Source organism: Rhinolophus sinicus, linkage group LG01 (assembly GCF_036562045.2).
Source record: "Rhinolophus sinicus isolate RSC01 linkage group LG01, ASM3656204v1, whole genome shotgun sequence".
NCBI lineage: Eukaryota > Metazoa > Chordata > Mammalia > Chiroptera > Rhinolophidae > Rhinolophus > Rhinolophus sinicus.
In genome coordinates, this window is record NC_133751.1 from 11,199,439 (window position 1) to 11,221,850 (window position 22,412).

The following is a 22,412-nucleotide window of genomic DNA, read 5'->3' on the forward strand; positions in this document are numbered from 1 at the left end:
ACAAATTCTGAAAAGTGGCTGTAAATGAACTATAGAGAGATGACCAAACCTATTGTACGTTATTTTGCAAAAAAACAAGGAGTCATTTTAAAGTGATAATAATGTCTCTGGTTTCTCTTCATTTGAAATTCTGGTTCTCATGTATTAGATTTTATCAAAACAACATAACCTATGCTAAAAATAGATACACATGTCAGTATACCTGCATTGTATGTTATTGAAAATTCAAATTTGTCTTAATCTCACATTCTAAGCACAGTTTTTAAAATAATCTTAAGATGTAATCTAAAAATGTGCTTTCTCTCATTCTGTGAAAACTAGCTCCTTATTCTTCCATTCTCTCTGCTCCCAATGTGGTGCCTACTACAAGAGTTGCCTGGGAGTGTTTTCAAAATAATTATGCCCTATGTTATTGGTGAATCGAGGCAAAAGAAGTACTTATATTGGTTTTACTGTTATTTCAATTTTCTGAAGGTCTGGAATAAAAAGCCACTTTTGGTGACTATATATACCCGATATCTGACAATGAAGTTTGCGAACTTGTCGCAACAATGTTGCTAACATTTTTTGATATCAGAGGGATTATTCATTATGAATTTGTACCAACTGGACAAACATTTAACTAAGTTTACTATTTGGAAGTGCTGAAAAGGCTGCATGAGAAAGTGAGACGACCTGAACTTTTCGCCAACAATTCATGGCTCTCGCATCATGACAATGGACCAGCTCACACGGCACTGTCTATGACGGAGTTTTTAGCCAGTAAACAAATAACTGTATCGGAACATCCTCCCTACTCACCTGATCTGGCCCCCAGTGACTTTCTTTACCCGAAGAGAAAGGAAATACTGAAAGGAAGACATTTTGATGACATTCAGGACATCAAGGGTAATACAATGGCAGCTCTGATGGCTAGTCCAGAAAAAAGAGTTCCTAAATTGCTTTGAAGGGTGGACTAGGCGCTAGTGTCAGTGCATAGCTTCCCAGGGGGAGTACTTCGAAGGTGACCATAGTGATAGCAATACAGTATGTAGCACTTTTTCTAGGATGAGTTTGCAAACTTAATTGTCAGACTGTATAAACGCCTAGGGGCCTCTGGACAGTGGTGAGACATAAGAGTGGTTGGTGCACCTTTTCCTTGTGAGAAAATTTTGATTTCAGTTCATGGAAAATGCCACAGTGACATTCTATTGGGATCAAATCAAAAAAGGTAGAACTGCAACTATGAACAGAAAAGTAGATTGTGAAAGAAAATTGCAGCCTTTCACAAAATACATTTCAGGTCTTAGATTTACAGTGGAAAGAGACTCGCCGCCCTGAGGGGGGCGCCTGGACCTTGTGGCCTCTGCTCTTGCCCCCTGAGAGGTATCTTCTCATCAAGGAGTTTGGTAATCACCTCTGCCACCACCATTCATTCATACGTTCAGCATGTGTTTGTTTATTCGGGACCTACTGTGTGCCAGGCCTTCTTCTGGAAACGAGAGATACCGGAATGAACAAGACAAGGCCTGTCTTCCTGGAGCTCATATTATAGTAGGGACTTACATGAATAAATGAATAATTTTACATAGTGCTATTTTTATGAAGAGAGTAAAGCAGAGAACAATTAAGGGGTTGGAGGAGTGTCACGTGGGATGTGCTATTTTAATTAGGGTGGCCAGGGAGGGTATGGAGATGATACGGAGAGAAATACTAGAAGAGCCATGTAAACACAGGAAAGACATTTCAGGCAGAGCAGAACGAGGGGGCTGGAGTGAGCACGAACTTGGCTTGCTTGAAGAACCACACTGGTCTAGTGTGGCCGGGGCAGGGTGAGTAAGGGAAGGGAGTGCAGGCGACGAGTTCAGGGAAGGTTGTCAAGTCCAATGGGAAGTGCTGTAGGGCTTTGAACGGGGTTATAATATGGTCTACATTTTTTAAATGATGACTATGGCTGTATAATTAGAGAATAAACTAGGAACTGGGGAAAGAAGAGACCAGTTTGGGTGCCATTGCAGTAGACGAGATGAAAGCTAACAGCTTGCATTGGGGTGTGTAATAAGTGTTGGATTCTGAATTTATTTTGAAAATTGAGCCTTCAGAATTGCCTTATAACTTAAAAATGGGGTGTGAGAAAGGTGTCACAATGACTTAAATCTTTGACCTGAGCAATTTGTACAATGTAATTGCCATTCCTGAGATGAGCACATACCGAGGAGGAGTGGGTTTGTGGGGATGTCAAGTTAAAATGTTGGGTGTTTTAACTTTGATATTCAGATACACATGTTAAGTAAACAACTGGTAAAAGTCTGGAGCTGGAAATTCTGATGTCATCAGCAAACCCTGTGAGGTTACTTAAGAGGGAATGTAAATAGAGAAATAGAGAGATGAGCCCAGGAATAAATTCAACATTCCTCAATATACCTAGAACTAAGGTATACATAGTTCCTTATGCCTGGGACCCTTCCAAGGAGTTTGTATAGATCAGTCATTTAGGCCTTACAGACCTATGGGGTAAGTACAGTTATCCGCATTTTATAGGTGGTGAAACCAAAACGCAAAAAGGTGAAGTAACCTGCCAAGGTCACAACTACCAGTGGCGGAGCTAGGATTTGACGTAGCCTTACTCCAATGCCTGTGCTTTTAAACCACTGCTATACTGCCCTATCTAGCAAAGGAAACCGAGAAGGTGCGATCAGTAGTAGGCTAAGAGACAAGGAGTGGGAGGCATTTTGGAAGCCACGTAGAGAGAGTTGCTAGGAAGGAGGGAGAGATGGACCATCGGATGCCTTTCATGGGTTAAGGAAGAGTGCTGAGACTTGTCAACTGGATTTAGTGAAATGAAGGCTTCTGGATGACCTTATAAAATGTGGTTTCGTTGGAATGATGGGTCCAAAAGCCCAAGTATATGGGGTCAGGAGAGAATGAGAGAGGATGAAATGGATACAATGATTTTAGACATCTCTTTGAGATTTGTTACATACGGGAATAGTAAAATGGGGTGATAATTGAAAGGAGATGCAAAGGGAGTTTATTTTTTTATTTCTAAAAGATAAACTACAGCATTTTTATTACTAGAAAACCCAATAGAGTAGAAATTTTGGGTGCAAGGAAGATTTGCTAGGTTGATAGCTTTATGAGGGATTTTGATGCAGGGTTTAAATAAAGGGCTTAGCCCTTAGAGCACATCTTCACAAATGAAAGGAGTCATACGGATATAGGTGCAGGTAAATTGGTAGGTTTGGTGGTAGGTAGGTAGGTGAAAGTCTTTTTCTACAGGCCTTTATTTTTTTTTAATGATAAACCAAATAGGATAAATAAAATGTGGTTTATTCATATAACGGACTATTGTTTGGTAATAAAAAAAATGAAGTACAGGCATACCTTGGAGATATTGCGAGTTTGGTTCCAGACCACTCACTGCAATAAAGCAGATATCGCAATAAATTGACTAACGAATTTTTTGGTTTCCCAGTGCATATAAAAGTTATGTTTACACTATACTGGATTCTATTAAGGATGCAATGGCATTATGTCTAAAAAAACAATGTACATAAGTGAAAACCACTTTATTGCTAAAAAAAATGCTAACCCTCATCTGAGCCTTCAGCGAATCCTAATCTTTGCGCTGGTGGAGGGTCCTGCCTCCATGTTGATGGCTGCTGACTGACCAGGGTGGTGGTTACTGAAGATTGGGGGGCTGTGGTAATTTCTTAAAATAAGATAACAATGAAGTTTGCTGCATCAGTTGACTTCCTTTCACAAACGATTTCTCTGTAGCATGTGCGGCTGTTTGGTAGCATTTTGCCCACAGCAGAACTTATTTCAGTATGGGAGTCAGTCCTCTGAAACCCTGCTGCTGCTTTATCAACTAAGTTTAAGTAATATTCTAAGTCCTTAGTTGTCATTTCAACAATCTTCGTAGTGTCTTCACCAGGATAGGTTCCATCTCAAGAAACCACTTTCTTTGCTTATTTATAAGAAGCAACTCCCCACTGTTAATGCTTTGTCATGAGATTGCAGCAATTCAGTCACATCTTCAGACTCCACTTCTAATTCTAGTTCTCTTGCTATTTCCACCATATCTGCAGTGACCTCCTCCACTGAAGTCTTGAATCCCTCAAATTCGTCCATAAGAGCTGGAGTCAACTTCTTCCAAACTCCTGTTAATGTTGATATTTTGACCTCTTTCCATGGAGTATGAGTGTTCTTAATGGCATCTAGAATGGTGGGTGCTTTCCAGAGGTTTTCAATTTACTTTGCCCAGATCCATTAGAGGAATCACTATCTATGGCACCTGTCACCTTACAAAATGTATTTCTTAAATACGATTTGAAAGTTAAAATTATTCCATCATGCATGGGCTGCAGAATGGATGTTGTGATAACAGGCATGAAAACATTAATTTCATTGGTGCATTGTCATTGAGCAGTGATATTTTGAAAAGAATATTTCTGTACATTACGTCTCAGCAGTGGCCTTAAAATATTTAGTAAACTATGTTGTAAACAGATATGCGGTCTCCCAGGCTTTGTTGTTCAATTTATAGAGCACAGGCAAAGTAGATTTAACATAATTCTTAAGAGCCTTAGGATTTTTTGAATGGTAAGTGACATTAGCCTCAGCTTAAAGTCACCAGCTGCATTAGCCTATAACAGGAGAGTCCACCTGTCGTTTGAAGCCAGGCATTGACTTCTCTCTCGCTATGGAAGTCCTAGATGGCATCTTCTTCCAACAGAAGGCTGTTTCATCTACATTGAAAATCTGTGGTTTAGTGCAGCCACCTTCGTGAATTATCTAGATCTTCTGCATAATTTGCTGCAGCTTCTACATCATCAGCATTTGCTGCTTCACCTCATACTTTTATGTGATGGAGACGGCTTCTTTCCTTAAACTTCATGAACCAGCCTCTCCTAGTTTCACACTGAAGGCAGCTTCTTCACCTCTCAGCCTTCATGAATTGGAGGGAGTTAGGGCCTTGCTCTGGATTCAGCTTTGGCTCAAGGGAATATTGTGGCTGGTGTGATCTTCTATCCAGACCACTAAACCCTTCAGATGAGCAATAAGGCCGTTTCACATTCTTATTTGTGTGTTCACGGGAGTAGCTCTTTTTATTTCCTTCAAGAGCGTTTGTGCAGTCACAACTTAGCTAACTCGTTCAAGAGGCCTAGCTTTCGTCCTTTCTCGGCTTTTGACATGCTTTCCTCACTAAGCCTAACCATTTCTCGCTTTTTATTTAAATTGAGAGATGTGTGACTTTTTCCTTTCAGTTGAATACTTAAAGGCCATTGTAGGGTTATTAATTGGCTGAATTTCAATATTATTGTGTCTCAGTGAATAGGGAGGCCCGAGGAGAGGGAGGGAGAGAGATGGGCGAACGGCAGGTTGGTGGAGCAGCAGAATACAACATTTATGGGTTATGTTCACCTTATGTGGGTGCAGTTTGTGGTGCCCCAAAGCAACTAAAACAGCAACATCAGAGATCACAGATCAGCATAACAATAAAGAAGTTTAAAATACTGCAAGAATTACCAAAAGGTGACAGACACAAAGTGAGCAAATGCTGTTGGGAAAATGACACCAGTAGACCTGATCACAGGGTTGCCACAAACTTTTGATTTGTTTAAAAAAAGAAAAAATGCAGTATCTTCAAAGCACAGTAAAGTGAAGTGCAATAAAAGGAGGTATGCCAGTTGCTGACACATGCTACAACGTGGATGAACCTTGGAAAGGTAGGCGAAGTGAAAGAAGCCAGTCACAGGATCACATGATTCCACTCCTATAAAAACGTTCAGAATAGGCAGACCCGCTGGGACGTAAAAGATGCGGTTGCCTGGGGGTGGGAGGATATTGCAGCAAATGGATACAGGGTTTCTGTTGAGGTGATGAGGATGTTCTAAAATTGATTGTGATGGTTGCCCAGCTTTGAATGGACTTAACCATTGAATTGTGCATTTTACATGGGTGAATTGTAGGCTATGTGAATTTTATCTCACTGAACTTGTAATAAAACATCAGCTCACAGCAGACAGAATATTAAGGGAAAATGTGAACATAGGAAATAAGTTTCTAAAGATGGGAGAATGTGAGTGGACTAGGAAATTAGGATTGCTGGGCAAAATTAAGGGAGTACTTGTGGTTGTAGTTATAAATGTAAAATGAGACCAGTGGGCCTGTTGGTGGGGCAATCCCCAGCCATGTTCCAGAGCGGGTCGGATAGAAGAGCTGCATATAAACCAATGCTGAGGTTCTTCCAGCAACTGTGGTGAGGGAGAACCATGGGCTCCAAGGCAGGTAAGGAGGGAAGTAGAAACATGAAGGGCACTGGGGGGTAACCCTAGTGGGTTTGAAGATTGTTCTGGGAAGGGGGTCAGAGAATGGGGTACTTGAAAAGTTGGAAGTTCTCAATTGTAATGGAAGGGCCGGGACTTCTAGAGGCCGGGGTAGAATGGAAGACAAGGTCATTGGCGGAGAAGTAGTAGAGCTACCTTGCTGTTTCTAACTACTCATTTTGGATGTTCCCGCCACCCTTTCTGCTCCTATCTCCCCCTCCCCTTTATTCATACAGCAAATCCTGTTTTCTTTAGAGATCCCATTTATTATGTGCCTCTTGTATCCCTTACTTACGTTCCCCTGAGATTTCAAAGTCCGCATTGGCTGCAAACGGTGTTACCAACCGTCCCCTCCCTCCCCACCCTTTAGCCCTGTAACATCCCTGTTCCTTATTCTGTGTTATTCTGAACATCTTTGCTATAGATAGCAATGGCACCTCCCCTTCTAGCTTGACTTTTAGTTTTTAACTGTGAAACAAATATTTTCTGGCCCATCATAGGAAATATCCACAGTGAAGTCTAGGTTATTTATTTTGAGTTAAACTTCAGTGTATTTCTTAAACTTCTTGAATTCAGACATTTCAGGCTGTCATTTTTTTGGTCTGCCTTAAAATCTTGCTATATTAGAAGTTTTAGAGTCTTCTATCCAATGTGGTATTTCCCCAGGCCTGAACTTTTTCCTTTTTTGTTTTACCAATATTCTGGGTAGCATCATGACTCTTCTCTTCTGAGCTCTAGGTATGCATGTAGTAATTTCACATTTCCACCCAATTTAATCCAGACCTCTCCAACTCTTAGTATCTCCATATGAAATTTGTTATGTTTCCCCCAAAAGGCTTTTCTTCCTAAATTCCTGCGTTGTGTTGATGCTTCCATCAGTCATTCAGAGCAGCGCTGTGTTCCTCCAACTCTTAAATTCTGCCTACTGAATGTCTTAAATCTCTTCCTCGTCTCTAGCAACTTTGTTTCAGTTCAGTCATCTGTCCTTTGTATTGGTGGAATAAGAGCTTACCTACTCTCCAGTGTCATGCCTCCCCCATGCTTTTCTGTATTCTACTTGCTAGAAGGATCTTTCAAAAATGAACATAGGATCACCCCTGCTAAAAAAGTCCTCAGGTGTTTCCCCATCACTTTAGGTCAAAGTCGAAGTTCTTCTCACGACATAAGACCTGAAATGCCCTGGTCTATCTATTCAGCCTCATAAACCTCTTCTTTTTTTTTTTTTTTTTTTTTAGTAATTTGTATTTACACAAATTCTTGGTGCTTCAATAAATGTCCTGTAGTTTCTGCTCTCTGGGTTCTCCTCAAAAGACATTCTATTCTGTTGCAGTCCTCAGAATAACTCTTTGCTGCTTCATTTTCTAAGCCTTTTCAAAAGCTGCTGCTCTCTTGACCAATGATGTTTTCCTTACTCATATTGGCCTGGTATATTGTTCCCTTTGGTACCCAATTCAGACATCCCCTGGAACTCCCACTCAGAGGTGTACACACCAACTTTATCAGTTACACCTTTGCCACCATGCTAGCTTGTGCCACTTATAGCAGTTGACACTTGTCCGTTTTACTAGGCTATGTGCTATTTGAAGGGAAAGTACTGTGTTTTCTTTATATCCCCAGCACATTAAATGAGTTGATATAAATGTAAAGCTCAAATACTCAGTATATGTGTGAATGAATTTAATTTGTAACTCAAGCAAACTTGTTACTGGTATTTCACATCATACTTCCAGATAAAATGAGTAACTGCTTTGAATGCCCTTTACACCTGAGTAACTCACTCTTTATTCCATTGGTGTATGCATAATGTCAGCTTTCCTAATAAAAATAAAGTGAAATTCAGCTAGCATGCCTACCAAGGGCTTATGCCACCTGATACATTTTAAATTAAGTATAACTTATAAAAGCAGTACATGTTCATTGCAACAACAAGAAATCATCCGGTTTCAGCATTTCTGTGGTCTGAAGACCAACATTTGGGACTATGGGAGTATTCTATTGGGAATCCACATTTTATTGGTCCATGAAGGGTTAAAAGGAAGTCCACTTACTCACAAATGAGGGAAGGGATTTGAAAGTGTAACATTTTAAGCAAATTAAGAATACAAATAGCCACATGTATAGAATAAAAGAATTAAGCAATGTTTTTTCTTTATAAAAAATATGCTTTATGTAGGTGGTTTAACTATATGATGACTGTAAACGTTAACCCTGTTAAATCAATCTGTATCTCTGTATGCACCCTCGGACCATGTTATAAAGGACGTAAGAGACATGTTCCTAGAGACAGGTTTATATTGTGTAAAGAATCTTCCCCCCGTTTCTCTCTTCTATACAAGGGTGAGTTGGCCACTGTCAGGCTGTTAGTTGAGGAAGCTGGCCATCTTGGGGAAATCAGGAATAGGATTTTTCCCATTTCCCTACAAGAGTCACTGTTTCCTCTTAAAGACTCACCTGATCTTAATTCAGATGCTTTGAACCCCTTCCCCATTTTTCCAGTGTAATTTAAAATTTTGCCATTGGCTCCTTGATCCTGTGGACAGATACTCGAATGTGCCACACTGACCTCTATAAAACTGAACATTGTTCTTTTCAGTCCTTGAGTAAAAGTTGGTGGGAAAGTCAAATGTGATTAGGTGCCTCTATATGTGATGCGTCTTTATTAATTTGGCCATAGATAGGTACATAACATTTTATGTCGCTTGTTTTGAATTAGTCCACAAATGTTGAGACTATGCAATTTCTTTAAAAAAGAACAGAAAAAAAAAAAAAAAAAAAGAACAGGGATATACCTTAGGTCTTATGTGCTTCTGTTGTCCCTCTGTATGGTATATACTCAAATATTCACTAGGCGATTGAAGAATGTTCTGAAATTTACTTCCACGTGAGCTATGGTATAGGAGGTGGTTGTCTGTATGTTCATTGCCTGGAATTTTCCTAAAGAGTCCAAAGAGTCTGAAGGAGCAGGGTCTTTGCCTCATTCACCCATTTCATGTTTTCTGACTTTTCACTGAGGTAATGAGCATTTCTCAACTTCAGGCCTGACATGTGGAAGCTCAGTGGATTCACATTTTTCCCAACTACAAAAGTGCTTGACTTGAAACTGTGGTGGGTATTGGGGGACCACAAGGGGTGGATAGGATCTGAACGGTTGGAAATGAAAAATGTTGGGTTTGTTTTTGCAGTCAGATATTTAGTGGTAGGCTATTTATCACCTGTCAGCAGAGATGTGTGGAGTAATAATGTCAGCATTTAACTGTGTGCCAGGCTCTGAGCTCCTGTGTGTTTTATGCCATTTAATCTCAACAAAAGGTAGGTATTATCACATTTCTGAGGCACACGTCCAAGGTCACGCCTGTGTAAGACTGTATTTCACCAAACATAATATATTTCTCTTTAAGCATTTAGAAGGTATTTTAAGTAAATACCAAAGCATGTGAGGGTTCATGTTAAGAGTCATAAACTAGTATACATAATGTTTTCTGGTCCACTGTAATTAATGCTTAAGTCTGACGGAACAGTACTGGACCACATGTTGTGAGGGGCAAAAACTGACCCAGAAACTCTTGTATATCACATTAGTGTTAATTGTTTATACAGAAAATCTAGGTGCACACAGAACTTGTTAAATGTTTGCTAAAGTGAATGGGAGGAAGTGATTCAAGGTGTAAACACAAATTAACATGATGTTGAGGGAAAAAATTATTAAAATACTGGGTTTGCTCTCGGGTCATTTTTCTATTGGTGTCACAGAAGCATTTCTCTTAGACCATTGCCCCTTGATAGTCATAACCCGTAACTTACTCAAAGACTTTTCTGTGGTATGTGGGTACATAGCACATTCTAACAATATCTGGAACATTTTCTATTATTAGAGTAACTCCTGTTGGTCATAGTAGTGCCCTGTGGTGTTTACATTTGCAGAGAAATAAATTGAGATACAACAATGCCTGTTACTTAAGGGGTGAACCAAAACAGAAATCCTTCCTTCGTTCCCATGCCATCATAAATGATGGATTGTTGACTCTGTATAATTCTTACACTAAAGCACGAGCACACCCTCATCTAAGCGGGCACTAAACCCAATTAGGGGTTTTGACTTTCAGCAGCACCAGCTCGATCAGTCTTGCCAGCTTTGGAAGATGAGCAGGTGAGTGAGTGGCCGAGCGGTCAGCGTTATTGCAGCGGCAGTTCAGCCTAGCAAGTCACACGTTACACTGCACTTTGAAAAGGGACCTGTGGAAATAAACTCTGCGTCTGTGCACGGAATTCTATTTTATAAGCATTAGTGCTTGTGTAATGCTTACTGCAGAAGAACTACTTAAGGCATTTTAATGACACTGAATCTAAGACACCCCCTCTTTACCGAATGTTCTGGTCAGTGACCCCCGTTTTTTCTAGTAGTAAATCAAATAAGACTTCCAGTGTAAAGTTTTCTTCAGAATACGCCTGAAATAGTCATCAGTTCAGTCCTTGATCTCATTAGGACTTAGCCCCTTGCGTTTCTCATGTTTGACATATTTTGAGTGGTGAAACAGCCACGAATGACGGGTCTAGGAGATTTTGACATACTCTTTCCAAAAATTGGTAATTATAATTTCCTTTTCCGGCTTATTTTGACCTCTACCTATCTTAGATACTAATGTATACAGTATACTACTAATATGTATTTTTATATATATCTTTAAGACTGCATGCCATGTCTTGTTACAGGGTCTTCACATTGAGTTTATGACTGGTAGACTGGCAAACAATACAAAATTTTGAAGATTCTGGGTTGAATTTCATTTTAAGCTCCACAGAAAACTGTAGAAAATGCAATACCATCTTCTGTTACTGTATTTACATGTTTGTTTTTATTGCCTTTTAGGTACTCAAGGAGTTGCACCTGGTCCTGTAATTGGGCTCCAGGCACCATCCACTGGTCTTCTTGGGGCCCGACCTGGCCTGATCCCACTCCAGCGTCCTCCAGGAATGCCTCCACCTCACTTACAGCGATTTCCTCTGATGCCACCTCGTCCCATGCCCCCACATATGATGCACAGAGGTCCACCACCAGGACCAGGGGGCTTTGGAATGCCTCCCCCTCATGGAATGAAAGGTCCCTTTCCACCGCACGGCCCTTTTGTTAGGCCTGGTGGAATGCCAGGGCTTGGGGGCCCGGGACCAGGCCCCGGGGGTCCTGAAGACAGAGACGGAAGGCAGCAGCAACCACAGCAGCAGCCGCCGCCAGCCCAGCAGCCGCCGCCAACCCAGCAGCCGCCACCAACTCAGCAACAACCACAACTGTTTAGAAATGATAACAGGCAGCAGTTCAATTCAGGTCGAGACCAAGAAAGGTTTGGAAGAAGATCTTTCGGAAATCGGGTGGAAAATGACCGGGAACGGTATGGAAACCGAAATGATGATAGAGATAATAGTAACCGTGAAAGGAGAGAGTGGGGAAGGAGGAGTCCTGACCGGGACAGACACAGAGACTTGGAAGAGAGAAATAGACGTTCTGGGGGGCATCGAGACAGAGAGAGAGATTCTAGAGATAGAGAGCCTCGTAGAGAGAAGGAAGAAAACCGAGGAAAGGAAAAGCCTGAGGTGACAGACAGGGCAGGTGGTAACAAGACCCTCGAATCTTCCATTAGCCAAGTGGGAAATGTAGACACTGTTTCAGAACTTGATAAGGGGGAGTCTGAGTCTGCAGCCGTAAAACCTTCTGAAGAGTTGCCTGCTGAGGCTACCTCATCCGTTGAACCCGAAAAGGATTCTGGCTCAGCAGCAGAGGCTCCTCGTTAGAGACTGGAATTTGTTAAAATGTGACAGTGACACTTCCTGGAGTGTAGCGCTGGAGGTGTACAGATGCTGTATTATACTTGCTCCTGCTATATCAGCCCCGCGGTAGTTTGTGGGGAACTGTAAGCAATTTGATTGCTTCCCTTCTATTTAAAAATAGCCACAAAATAACAAAAAATACTGAAAATATGAATAAATATTACCCTTTTTGCTGTAACTTTTTAAAAGTTTTGACTTTAAAAAGTTTACAAATCGTAATTAGAAGTGCTCTCTATTTTTTTTTTTTTTAATTTAAGACAAGGTAACGGTGAAAGCTCCTCAAAACAATAGGGATGTTTTTAATAAACTCTATTTTCGTAACAAACTTTAATGTGTGCTATTCTTCGTACACTGCATTAAGGTGGAAAAGGATTGTTCACCATCAAAGTTTGAGCTGTTACTGTGTTGGAGTCTAAATTAGACTTATTTGGTGGAAATGGACTTCTTTATGTAGTTTGCAAACACTTTCATTTGTAATACTTTTGATTTTTAGCATTTCAATCATAAGGTAAAGTGGTTTTAATGTTAGCTTCGCAATTCGATCAAGTTTTTTTAGCCATTGGCTTTGTGGTAATTGTTGCCCTAATTAATTTGTAAAGAGAAATTTTGCTGGGGGAATAATTGGATCCCAGCATTACCCATTGTACTATAAATTACCTGATTGCCTGGGTATTATTTAGAAGGTTGGGTGTTTTTCTTACCATCCTATTAAATTTTTCAAAAGGGTGAGGGAAATTAAGATTAACATTTACAACATAAAAGCTTTTTGTCTTATTTTATATGTTTAAGGACTTAAATGCAACCTATTGTTACTTATAAGCCTTGCCTGTTGCCTTTCTTGACTGCTTTTTTAAACTCCCCTGTTGGGCAGAAGTAGACTGGACTTTTTGCCACCTATGAAGTACTTCATCTCTTTGCTTAAAATTAACTAGGAAAAATAGTTGTAGGTTATCCAAGGACGTTTACATGAAGACATCCAAAGTCAAGTCAAGCCTAGGTGTGGTACAGAAGAGCAGTTCTGTCAAACTGCTCACCCAGGGCAGAGGAAAGACCGCCAGGTACAAGATCCCAGTATTCATGGCCTTGTTGAAACGTTTTTCTTGTTACATTTTTCCGCTGTCCTACTTCCAGTGTGCTGAGCAGTTAACATTTTCTTTGCCCTCATCCTTGGGCGAAGCTGCTTTATTTGGTTTTCAAATATTAAGAGCACTCTGCGGGAAGATCGTCAATGGGGAGACTGTATCTAGGGCAAAGTTCTTGTGTTCCTGCCTTTAGAAAATGAGAGAAAATCCCGTTTCCTATCTGCACACGTGAAGGACAAAATGTGTCCATAGTTTTGTTGGCCCACGGAAAAGATTAAAAGTCCGAACAAACTGCTTTTGGAAAGAAGGAAACATCTGGTTACTTAGTGTTCAGATTTCAAGGATTTGCAGCCTGTATTTCCAGTTGAAAGTATTAAGACCACCTTATTTGCACGTGACAAAACCCCCGAAGTACTAAAAGGGGTAGCAGTTCCACTTGCCTTAAAGGTCCCAAGGGAGTCCCTGTTTTGAGTTTCATCACATATATGTAAGATTCTGTATTAGTGAAGTCTTATTAAATACTGTTTTTCTCTACTTGACAGCGGTTTGAACCACTTACTGTGAGCAGTTTTCTCACCTTGAACTTTGAAACCACAATTTGTCCTCCAAATTAGCGTTCCTCTCCTAAATGATGTACATTTGATAAAGTACGTCATACTTATGGTCAGTCAGAATTGCAGCTTATTTCTGGTTTCGCTACCAGAAATGTTTTACAATTTTCAATTAATAGACAACTGTAATCCACAGTCAACCCTGAGTGAGATTAACATTTCATTTAAAAGCATTTTTATATAGGTACTTAAGTACTTACATTAAGAGAAATAGACTTGAATTCACTAATTGGATGGGTCAATTCTTAAAACAGCCAGTACCCACAAACATTTTGTTGGTTCTAGCTTACAGTGCTATCTAGTGTATTTCTTTAAAGGGCTTATCTAAAAGTAGATTGTGCCAACTTCTACTTTTACTATAAACTAAACGTTCACAGGTCTACAAAAGTGGAATATGTGCCATTTTGAGAGGTGGGGAAATTATTCTCAGCTAACAGACTACACATAACTGTGCCCATTCACAATTTCACTAAGTTATCAAAGGGTTCTTGATTTAAATCACAACATCTACATTTTAAAAGAAACCTATGTACTTTTTGAATCAAATGCTAAGTTTCTAAGTAGGGAAACCACCTTAATTTCCCTAAAGCTGACAAAGGATAGCCTCTATGTCCAAAATTAAAGTTCAAGTTATTCTTAGCTAAAAGAGCAGCTGTTAAAATTTAAACATTTTGATTATCTCATTTAAAACCTCTAAAAGAATGCGATGAAATAATTAATGCCTGTCAACCTATTACTAAATCTGTTCCATTCAAACTCTATGTATGAGTATCAGCTAATTTAGATTCTAATTTGGATACTTTACTAGGCTCAAAATACAGTGCCATCTCGGGTATTTGTTTATTGCAGGTTTGAATGAGAACTGAACATATGTAGACAATTAAGTTTAATACCTGTATGAGATTAATACAAAGGTCATTGAAACACATTTTAATTGAATATGAGTTTTATAAAGTACAAATCTTCCAAGTGACCGTAAATCAGTTCTCATTGTAGGTACTTAAAGCAATTTAAAAAAAGACACAAATTACACTTTTAAGGTTACAGTGTTTAATGTTTATCAGGTTAAACTTCTACAACTAGCAAGATAACAGAGGAGTTACTAGGACTCAGACCTCGTCCTAGGGAATGTTTATTGGGCGATCCCAATTACACCACAAGCCAAACGACTTCCAGCATTTCCCGTCTTTTTACTTTCATCATTTCCACCTCTGCCCAAGTCATCTGCTTTTTCATGGACCTTGAAAAAATTGTAAGAACATAACTTAGAACTATCAAGTAATTACCATCTCTTCCCAACAATACCCAGAAGATTTCTAAGAACTGCTTAATATTAAAAAATGTTAATCCTAGTAGGGAAATACGCTAATATCTAATCTAACAGTAAAAAGTAGAAACTACTAAAAGCTTTTTCTTGATGCAAAGATAAAAATTACCTTTACACACTAGTAAGGGTTGTTATCTCTAAATGAAATACTAAACTGTTACAGTCCATCACATGCTGGTCTTAACCCTCTATGAGAAATCTTAGTAACCTCCGTTACAGTCGTCTTTTTTTTTTTTTAAGTGTATTTCTCCAGGCCCCATCAGCTCCAAGTAGTAGTTTCAATCTAGTTGTGGAGGGCGCAGCTCACTGGCCCATGTGGGGATCGAGCCAGCAACCTTGTTGTTAAGAGCTTGTGCTCTCACCAACTGAGCTGCCCCACAGTAGTCATTCTTTTACAGTATAAATTGGGGGGGGGGGGAAGGGAAAGTGAACCCCCCCTAAAAAAAAAAACACTATCAAAATCGTGCTTAATGACTACAGCATATAGATGAGGTAATCCTAAAAATATCTTGAACTATTTAAAAACAGTACTGTAAATTTTGCTCATCAAACATTTATAAATGATTTTTCTGCTTAACTATGGCTGAAGACAATTCTCAGGATAAAGGGTGAACTGACTGTCCTCTGGGGTAGGAGTTTATACTACGTAGTGTTTTGCATAAAGCAGATGCAGCTCCCAACGGTGACTGGAGGCAATCGCTTCCCACATGTTAAACAAGTGATGATAACCTACAGCCCTGAAGGAACAGTAATACTGAGGTCCATCCAAGACTTCGGCTTAACAACATGTTCCGTATAACTACAAGAGGGAAACCCAGTCGTGGCAAGAAAATCTGGCTGTTCTAAAACTAGATAATGACTACTTCTGTTTCTGCGATGCAGATCTAATATGGTCAAATGATGTAATCTGCTTCACCACTGCAGCTCAGGACGGTCAACTAACCCGGATAATTAATTCATCTTCACTGTAATCCCTATAGAATTGTTTTTTCTAATCTGAACTAAAGGTACAATTTATGTGGATCCTCAGAAACCAGGATGAATAATCAAGAAATCATGAAAAGATACACGACTGTATTAGAAGAAATCTGATGCACGTCCTTAGTATGTGCAACTTACCACCATGGTGCGGCCAATGATGGAATGGGCCCCCGAGAGTGCGATCACGGAATCTTCAATGGACACGTGGGCCACACCATCTTTGCCAGCGGTCACGTTGCCCAGGTCTCCAACATGCCTGACATTAACACAGCATCAGAGGCATCAGGACTGATTTCCATTTAACATCAGAATAGTTCGAGAACCAAAAACTTAACTGAGTCAAAATGTATCAGGATGGGCTAAGATGTGGATATAGTATTTATCAAACAGAACCCACTTTTTCCAAACTGACAAAATTTTGCAAACATACAAATTTAAAAAGTAATTAGACAGTCCAGATGCGCCGCTCTTTAAACAAGTAACGCTCTGGAAGGAGTCCTGGGATGGGGGTGCACCTCTAATTTCAGAGATAAAATACTAACGGGTACAACTCTCAGTTACTGAGTTCTGCCTGTTAATTCTTGGCATGGCTAAGAAATATTCCCCTAGGCCTCTGTTATAAAAATAAATTAATCCTTGTCCTTAAATTTAATATTTTCCTGAAAGGCTCTCAGAAATCAAATACATACACATGGAGTCTCACCGAATTTTCAAATTTTTACCTACAAAGCTTCTATGTTTCACAATGATGGTTTCTTTTGCTAGAGGTTGACAGTACTGTTATTCATGACATTTCCTGTATTAGTTCCCTTTGGCACTTGTATTCTATACTCAATAAATGCTACAAAACCAAATTGTTTTAAGTGTCCCCATTTGTCAATTCCTTAGCCCAGGTAGGAAGCCATTCTAGCATTTGGGGGCAGGAGGGTCCACGGGGAAGACCACTCAATTATTTCAGCACACAATTTGCAAGCAGTATACCTATATTGACCCCAAGAAGCCATTTCCATTATGGAGTGTTAAAAGCACTTGTCACTCACCTCTCTTGGTCCTTTGGCCCACCATGTGTTTTGGAGAGAGGATTAAAGTGAGGACCTGCACTGATACAGCCTAGTTACCAAAAAAAGGGCAGTTAAATTATGAATCAAAATTCTAAAATAAATTCTAAAAAGAAACCGGTCATTGCTAAAACCTCAAATGGAGAAAGTATTGATGTACATCATGATTTCTAGGCTAATAAAAACAGGAAGCAACATGTTAGTGTAAACAAAATGGGCAGGGAATAGAGACAAGTGCTAAAGACTGTGCCACTGGTCAAGTTAATGCCACTCTCTGGGCTTTGGTTTCTTCACTGCCTTGTAAAATAAGAGGGCTGAGATTTGACCTCCAATGGTTCTTCTGTGAAAATCCCATGCTTATGACCCTGCTTTGTAAGAAGGTAGAATACCGTAACTACGAAACACTTATCTCCCCAGCAACACACCAGCAAGCAGCTCTCCCGTCCACGGCCTCTACTTGGTGTGCGCGGGAAAGGAAAGGGCACCTTCATCCAAGGGCCAAGGCCCTTGCCTGGGACAACTGCAGGGGGCAGCATTCAGATTGTATTCTGTAACAATGGCACTCCTGCGCCCTAAGGACCGCCATTCCCACAGAACACAGCCACAACAATGCAGGAGTTTTTTCAAGACACAGTGTTGTCCTTTCAGTTGGTTGGAAAGTTTCCACTGTGTACAGCTTCTCCCTGCCCTCCCATCCCCACCCTCAGCACTCCCGGGAGCAGACAGCAAGTTACAGGAAGCAGCACAGTAAGTCAAAGCCACAGAGCAACGGCCTCTCAAAGCAGAGGCAGTAAAACTAAGAAGCAACTTGAGAAATTTTTTAACTGTTGAAAATGGATCAATCTGGTCATTAAATCACTATTTGTAGGAACCAAATTATGCAACATTAAAAACAAGTTCCAGCGAAATGAATCAAGTTCTCACCACAAAAAGTCTAAACACTAAGGTCAGATTACTCAAATATGCCAAAAGATCATTAAATGCATTTTTAACCCATAAACTTTTGTTAACTTGCTTCTAATCCCAAACTGAGAAAATGAAAGTGAATCCAAAGCACCAATAGTTTACACTCTAGTTTGTATCTTCTGTCTCGAGCGGGAGGTGTGGCGCTCCTCACATCGGGCAACGCGCCTCCGTGCAGACCCTGTGCTTCCAGCACCCACCCCAACCCCAGCTCACAAACACCTGGGATCACAGGGAAGGTAAGAAAGTAGCTGAAGTTTTCATTTTTCTTAAAAAACACCTGAGACTCATATAATAATGAAGCCACAATCATGATTATAAAACATCAACTCCTGCCCTCTACCCCTTCCTTTCCACACTTCAAAGTAAAAAACTGGTTTTGTGGCTGATGTCCCTAAGGTTAACCTTAGTAGCCATATTAACTTGAAGTTTTTAACGCTGAGGGGTTTTCATGTTCAGGCGCTTAGCTTACTCGGTTAAGCACGGTGGGTTCCTACACCAGCACACCCACCTTGTGTATTATCTCCAAACTGATGGACGTGGAACCCGTGATCGCCTTCAGTCAATCCTTTGATGGATCCCGAAACCACGACCGGCCCGTTCTCCTGCATTCAGAGAAAAGTGCAACACGTTTGAGAGAGCAAGGGCCTCTGAACAAAGAAAACAGTTGAATTATCTTTAACACTCACAGGAAAGTGGAAAGACCACGGACTTAGGAGTCGAAAAACCCATGTCCAAATCCCAGGCCCACCACTTCCTAGCTGGGAACTTTCAGCAGCTGCTTAACTAGAGCTGGTAACCTTGTTCTAACACTCGGGCCCTGTGGCCAGGCAGCAAGATGAAATCAAACGGCACACAAAAAGCACCTAGCGGAGAGGCGAGCAGTCAGCACTTCAGTGGTCGAGTCTGACTCACCTACAATGAATATAAGTCAATTCTTTATTTTGTAAATACTTTTGAATACGTTATATTTGCACATAGTGAGTATATGTATACACATCAAACTTTTTAACCCAGATGTTAGCACGTCATACTTTTTAGCACCTTGCTTTCTTCATGCAGACACTTTTCCACATATATCAAACCAGAGATTTGCGAGACAGACAGAGAGACAGAGACAGACAGACACTAGGAAATGTCCAACTGCCTACCCTCGGATCCCTATGGGTGTGTGTGTGTGTGTAACGGTACACAGCTCATATCTATTTCAGTGTACATTATAATTCCAGCATTGGTATTTTTGATACATAGCCAGAAAATATCCTATCCCACTGCCCCTGGGGGACTGATTCTAATCTAACCAGACATACTTTTTCTGAAGTCTTTTTAGGGATTGAAACCTCAATAACCTTTGTGCTCTAACAACTGAGACTAAAAAGAAAGGACAACAACACAAAAGCTGGTAAAAGTAACAGAAGTATCACCATACAAACAATGGTGATGGTAATGGTGTTTGTTGCAAGGCTACACACATAAATCAAGGCAATTACCGTTGCAGGTGCAGGGAGATCTTAGGAACTGAAAATACACACAAGCATCCACACCACACAGCAACACACACAATGCTGTCTGTGCGTTTAAACAGTCAGGGCCCACAGTTACAAGAGGTGTTCGTCTTGAAAACTGACTTTCCATTGCAAATAGCAATGCAAAATCAAGTAGTGTGGCAACTCCTGCCATTTTTTGCTTTTCTTTTTGAAAACAGATATACTACGATTGTTCTGAGTACAACCATTAATTTTGGAAAAACTCAAATGTGAATGTTATCCCCCAAAACAGGCTGTTATCCAAAGCACAGAGACAAACAGGGCAGGTTCTTCCACACCTCCATTTAATGGTAACGCGTAGAGCACATGTTAGTTCAGCACATGAAGTTAGTAAGCTTCCTGGGCACAACTCTACAGGGCCCAGGCTGTTAGGTGAGCACAACAGGTCAGGGAAGCAAAGCGGACATAAGCTGGTCCAGCACAGTGTTGCCCTGGGCTAATGAAGGCTTGGCATGGGCAGGTCTCCAAAATTACGAAGAGAAACTAGGAATTTGGACGTTTTAAAGGTGAAAATTTCTCATTTAAAAAAACTGGAAAATAATCCAAATTTTTAAACACTCAATAGGCCAAACAAATACAGTTCATTGCCGATTTAACACATCTGCATATCTGTAGAGCTGTAATGCTTAACTATCCAAGGGTCTTTATCAGGTACAACTAGCACTACCAAAGAGAAGTTTGAAACTTAAAAGAGGGAGACATGTAAGCTGCTCAGGGAATATGGAAAAACTCCAGGAACCGCAGTTCTGTATGGATGCACAGCTTGGTTTCTGAATGTAACACCAGGAGCCGTTTCTCAGTGGCCAGAGGAAGAGACCTCAGAGTCTTCTTAGATTCTCTAGTATCAGTGAATTATGTGGGGAGGAGAGAGGGACAAAACAAAGTCTGGCAAACGAAAACAATAAAATTTAATAAAACGCAAGGGCCTTTTCCAGAAAATTTGGAAGCCACTTAAAGGAAAAAATGAAGCTCAAATGTAAGTTCTCCTTTGTGTAAACTTCATAGATGGACCACTTATCTAGATGACGTTTCCTGTCCTCACATTTCTGTAAACCACTTTAGAGACTAAATCTCACTCATACATTAAATAATGTCTCTGAATAATAAACCAAGTACAACATAAACAATTTCCACCAGTTGGTACCCTTATTAAGATTTGGGGGACAGTCTTATCACAAGCACCTTCCTTACAACACGTGTGCAGTATCACTAATGAGTATTTCTGTACACTTTGTAAGATCTGTTCCAAAGTATGTTTTCTACCATCTCAGTAACAGGCCTATTGATAAGAGCAATCTCAAAGTCACTTTCCAGAGAATTTGGTTAAACAAATGCTCCAAGACCAGAGTTAAGTGACATATTCCACGCAACAGAAACACTCCGGGTCTAACTTCCAACTCCCAACCCCATCCACTACCCTCCACCAACAGTTAATTCTCCATCTTGGATGCACATTAGAACTTTGGAAACTTTAAAATTGCAACGCTCAGATTGCAACCTGACAGATTCTGATATAATTGGTCTGGAGTTGGGCCCTGGTACCTGTATTTTTTAAAAGCTCCCCAAATGAGCCTACTCTGCACCCACGGTTAAAAATCGCTGCTCTGGAAACCCACCCCCGACAAGGGAGTTGGTTAGATCTCTCTGGCTATTGGAGCTTTGTCTAGGGCCATCTTCTTTGCCCTTGGAGCCTGGCCATGACCCAGAGTAAGGGTCAGCAAACTTTTCTGCAAAGGGCCACAAACGGATTGTGTTGCATAGTCTTGTTTTTCACGACCCTGTAAACGTAAACATATTCAAAACGAACACCTAAGAAACACTCTTTGCTCCAGGGCTGGACTTAACTCCGGTCCTGAAAGGATGAGGCCCGTGCGCCACAGTTTGCAAACCCACGAACGAGAGAGCTCAAGTCGGATACGAAGCCCTAAAGGGGTAACGGACGCGACGATAACCTGCGGCCCGGCGCAACCGCCACCCTATCTCAAGGGCGGGCCGAGTATTGGACCGCGCAACTGAGAGTCGCAGGATCCTCGAGACCCAGAAAATGACCCCGCAAAAACGGGCCAAAGCCTTTTCAAAAGCGTCAGTTCCCCGCTCTGGCCTACAGACGCCGTGGCGGTAGCCGAGGCCCGGAGGGCGGCTAATCTTCCTCCCTCGCTCGCTCTCCTCCCTCCCGGGCCCACGGTTGTTGGCACCCCGGGGGCGGCCCGCCCTGCACCCCGCCCTGCACCCCGCCCTGCACCCAGGCCCGCGGCACCTCGCCACGCACGGCGCTGCTGCCGGGCTCACCCCGTGACTCAGCACTCCGCGGCCGCGAGCGAGTAGCTGCGCGGAGGCGCAGCACAGCCGCGGGGCAAAGGCCCCGCGCCGCGCGGACGAGCGGGCCAGGCGCGGCGGGGGCGTGGCGAGGGCGGCGCGAGGCCCGGTCCGCCACCCGCTCCCGAGCACAGGTGCGCGGCACGGTCTGGCCGTCGGCCTCTGCCCCGGCCCTTGCCTTCTGCTCGAAGTGGATGGTGCCCTGCACCGGGCCGTCGCCCTTCAGCACGCACACAGCCTTGGTCGCCATGACTCGCGGGTGACGCTCTCGCCTGCGACCCGGGAGCAACCAGCGACGCCGCAGTAAACGCCGACGTAGAGAACTGTGCCGTGGAATTTTTATAGACCTCCGCGCCCCGCCCTCCCCCCGGCCCAGAACCAATCGCCGCCCGCGTG

General features: G+C 41.6%; 2 protein-coding genes across 5 annotated transcripts in view; one reads left to right on the plus strand and one right to left on the minus strand.

Annotated features, from left to right (window-relative positions):
- SCAF4 (SR-related CTD associated factor 4) overlaps positions 1–12,950 on the plus strand; it is a 59,386-nt gene extending 46,436 nt beyond the window's left edge. For all 4 annotated transcript variants that reach the window (XM_019730173.2, XM_019730175.2, XM_019730174.2 and 1 more), the window contains exon 20: positions 11,179–12,950. In XM_019730173.2, the coding sequence (XP_019585732.2) occupies positions 11,179–12,095 (917 nt within the window). In that variant the 3' untranslated portion in view covers positions 12,096–12,950. The remainder of the gene's footprint in view (positions 1–11,178) is intronic.
- Positions 12,951–14,857: 1,907 nt separating this feature from the next.
- Positions 14,858–22,353, minus strand: SOD1 (superoxide dismutase 1). The gene is made up of 5 exons (XM_019730176.2): positions 22,195–22,353; positions 18,665–18,758; positions 17,173–17,242; positions 16,271–16,388; positions 14,858–15,064 (listed from the first exon to the last, which is right to left on the minus strand). Exons 1-5 carry the CDS (start codon positions 22,264–22,266, stop codon positions 14,957–14,959), a joined length of 462 nt encoding a protein of 153 aa, XP_019585735.2. The 5' UTR covers positions 22,267–22,353; the 3' UTR covers positions 14,858–14,956.
- Between the last annotated feature and the right edge of the window lie 59 nt (positions 22,354–22,412).

Bases quoted from the DNA above. Each gene is read 5' to 3' on its own strand.
- SOD1 (XM_019730176.2), bottom strand. From the start codon at position 22,266: ATGGCGACCAAGGCTGTGTGCGTGCTGAAGGGCGACGGCCCGGTGCAG. The intron at 18,759-22,194 runs GCAAGGGCCGGG...CTCTGAATGCAG, and splicing joins CCATCCACTTCGAGCAGAAG to GAGAACGGGCCGGTCGTGGT. The intron at 16,389-17,172 runs GTGAGTGACAAG...TGTTAATGTCAG, and splicing joins GGGCCAAAGGACCAAGAGAG to GCATGTTGGAGACCTGGGCA.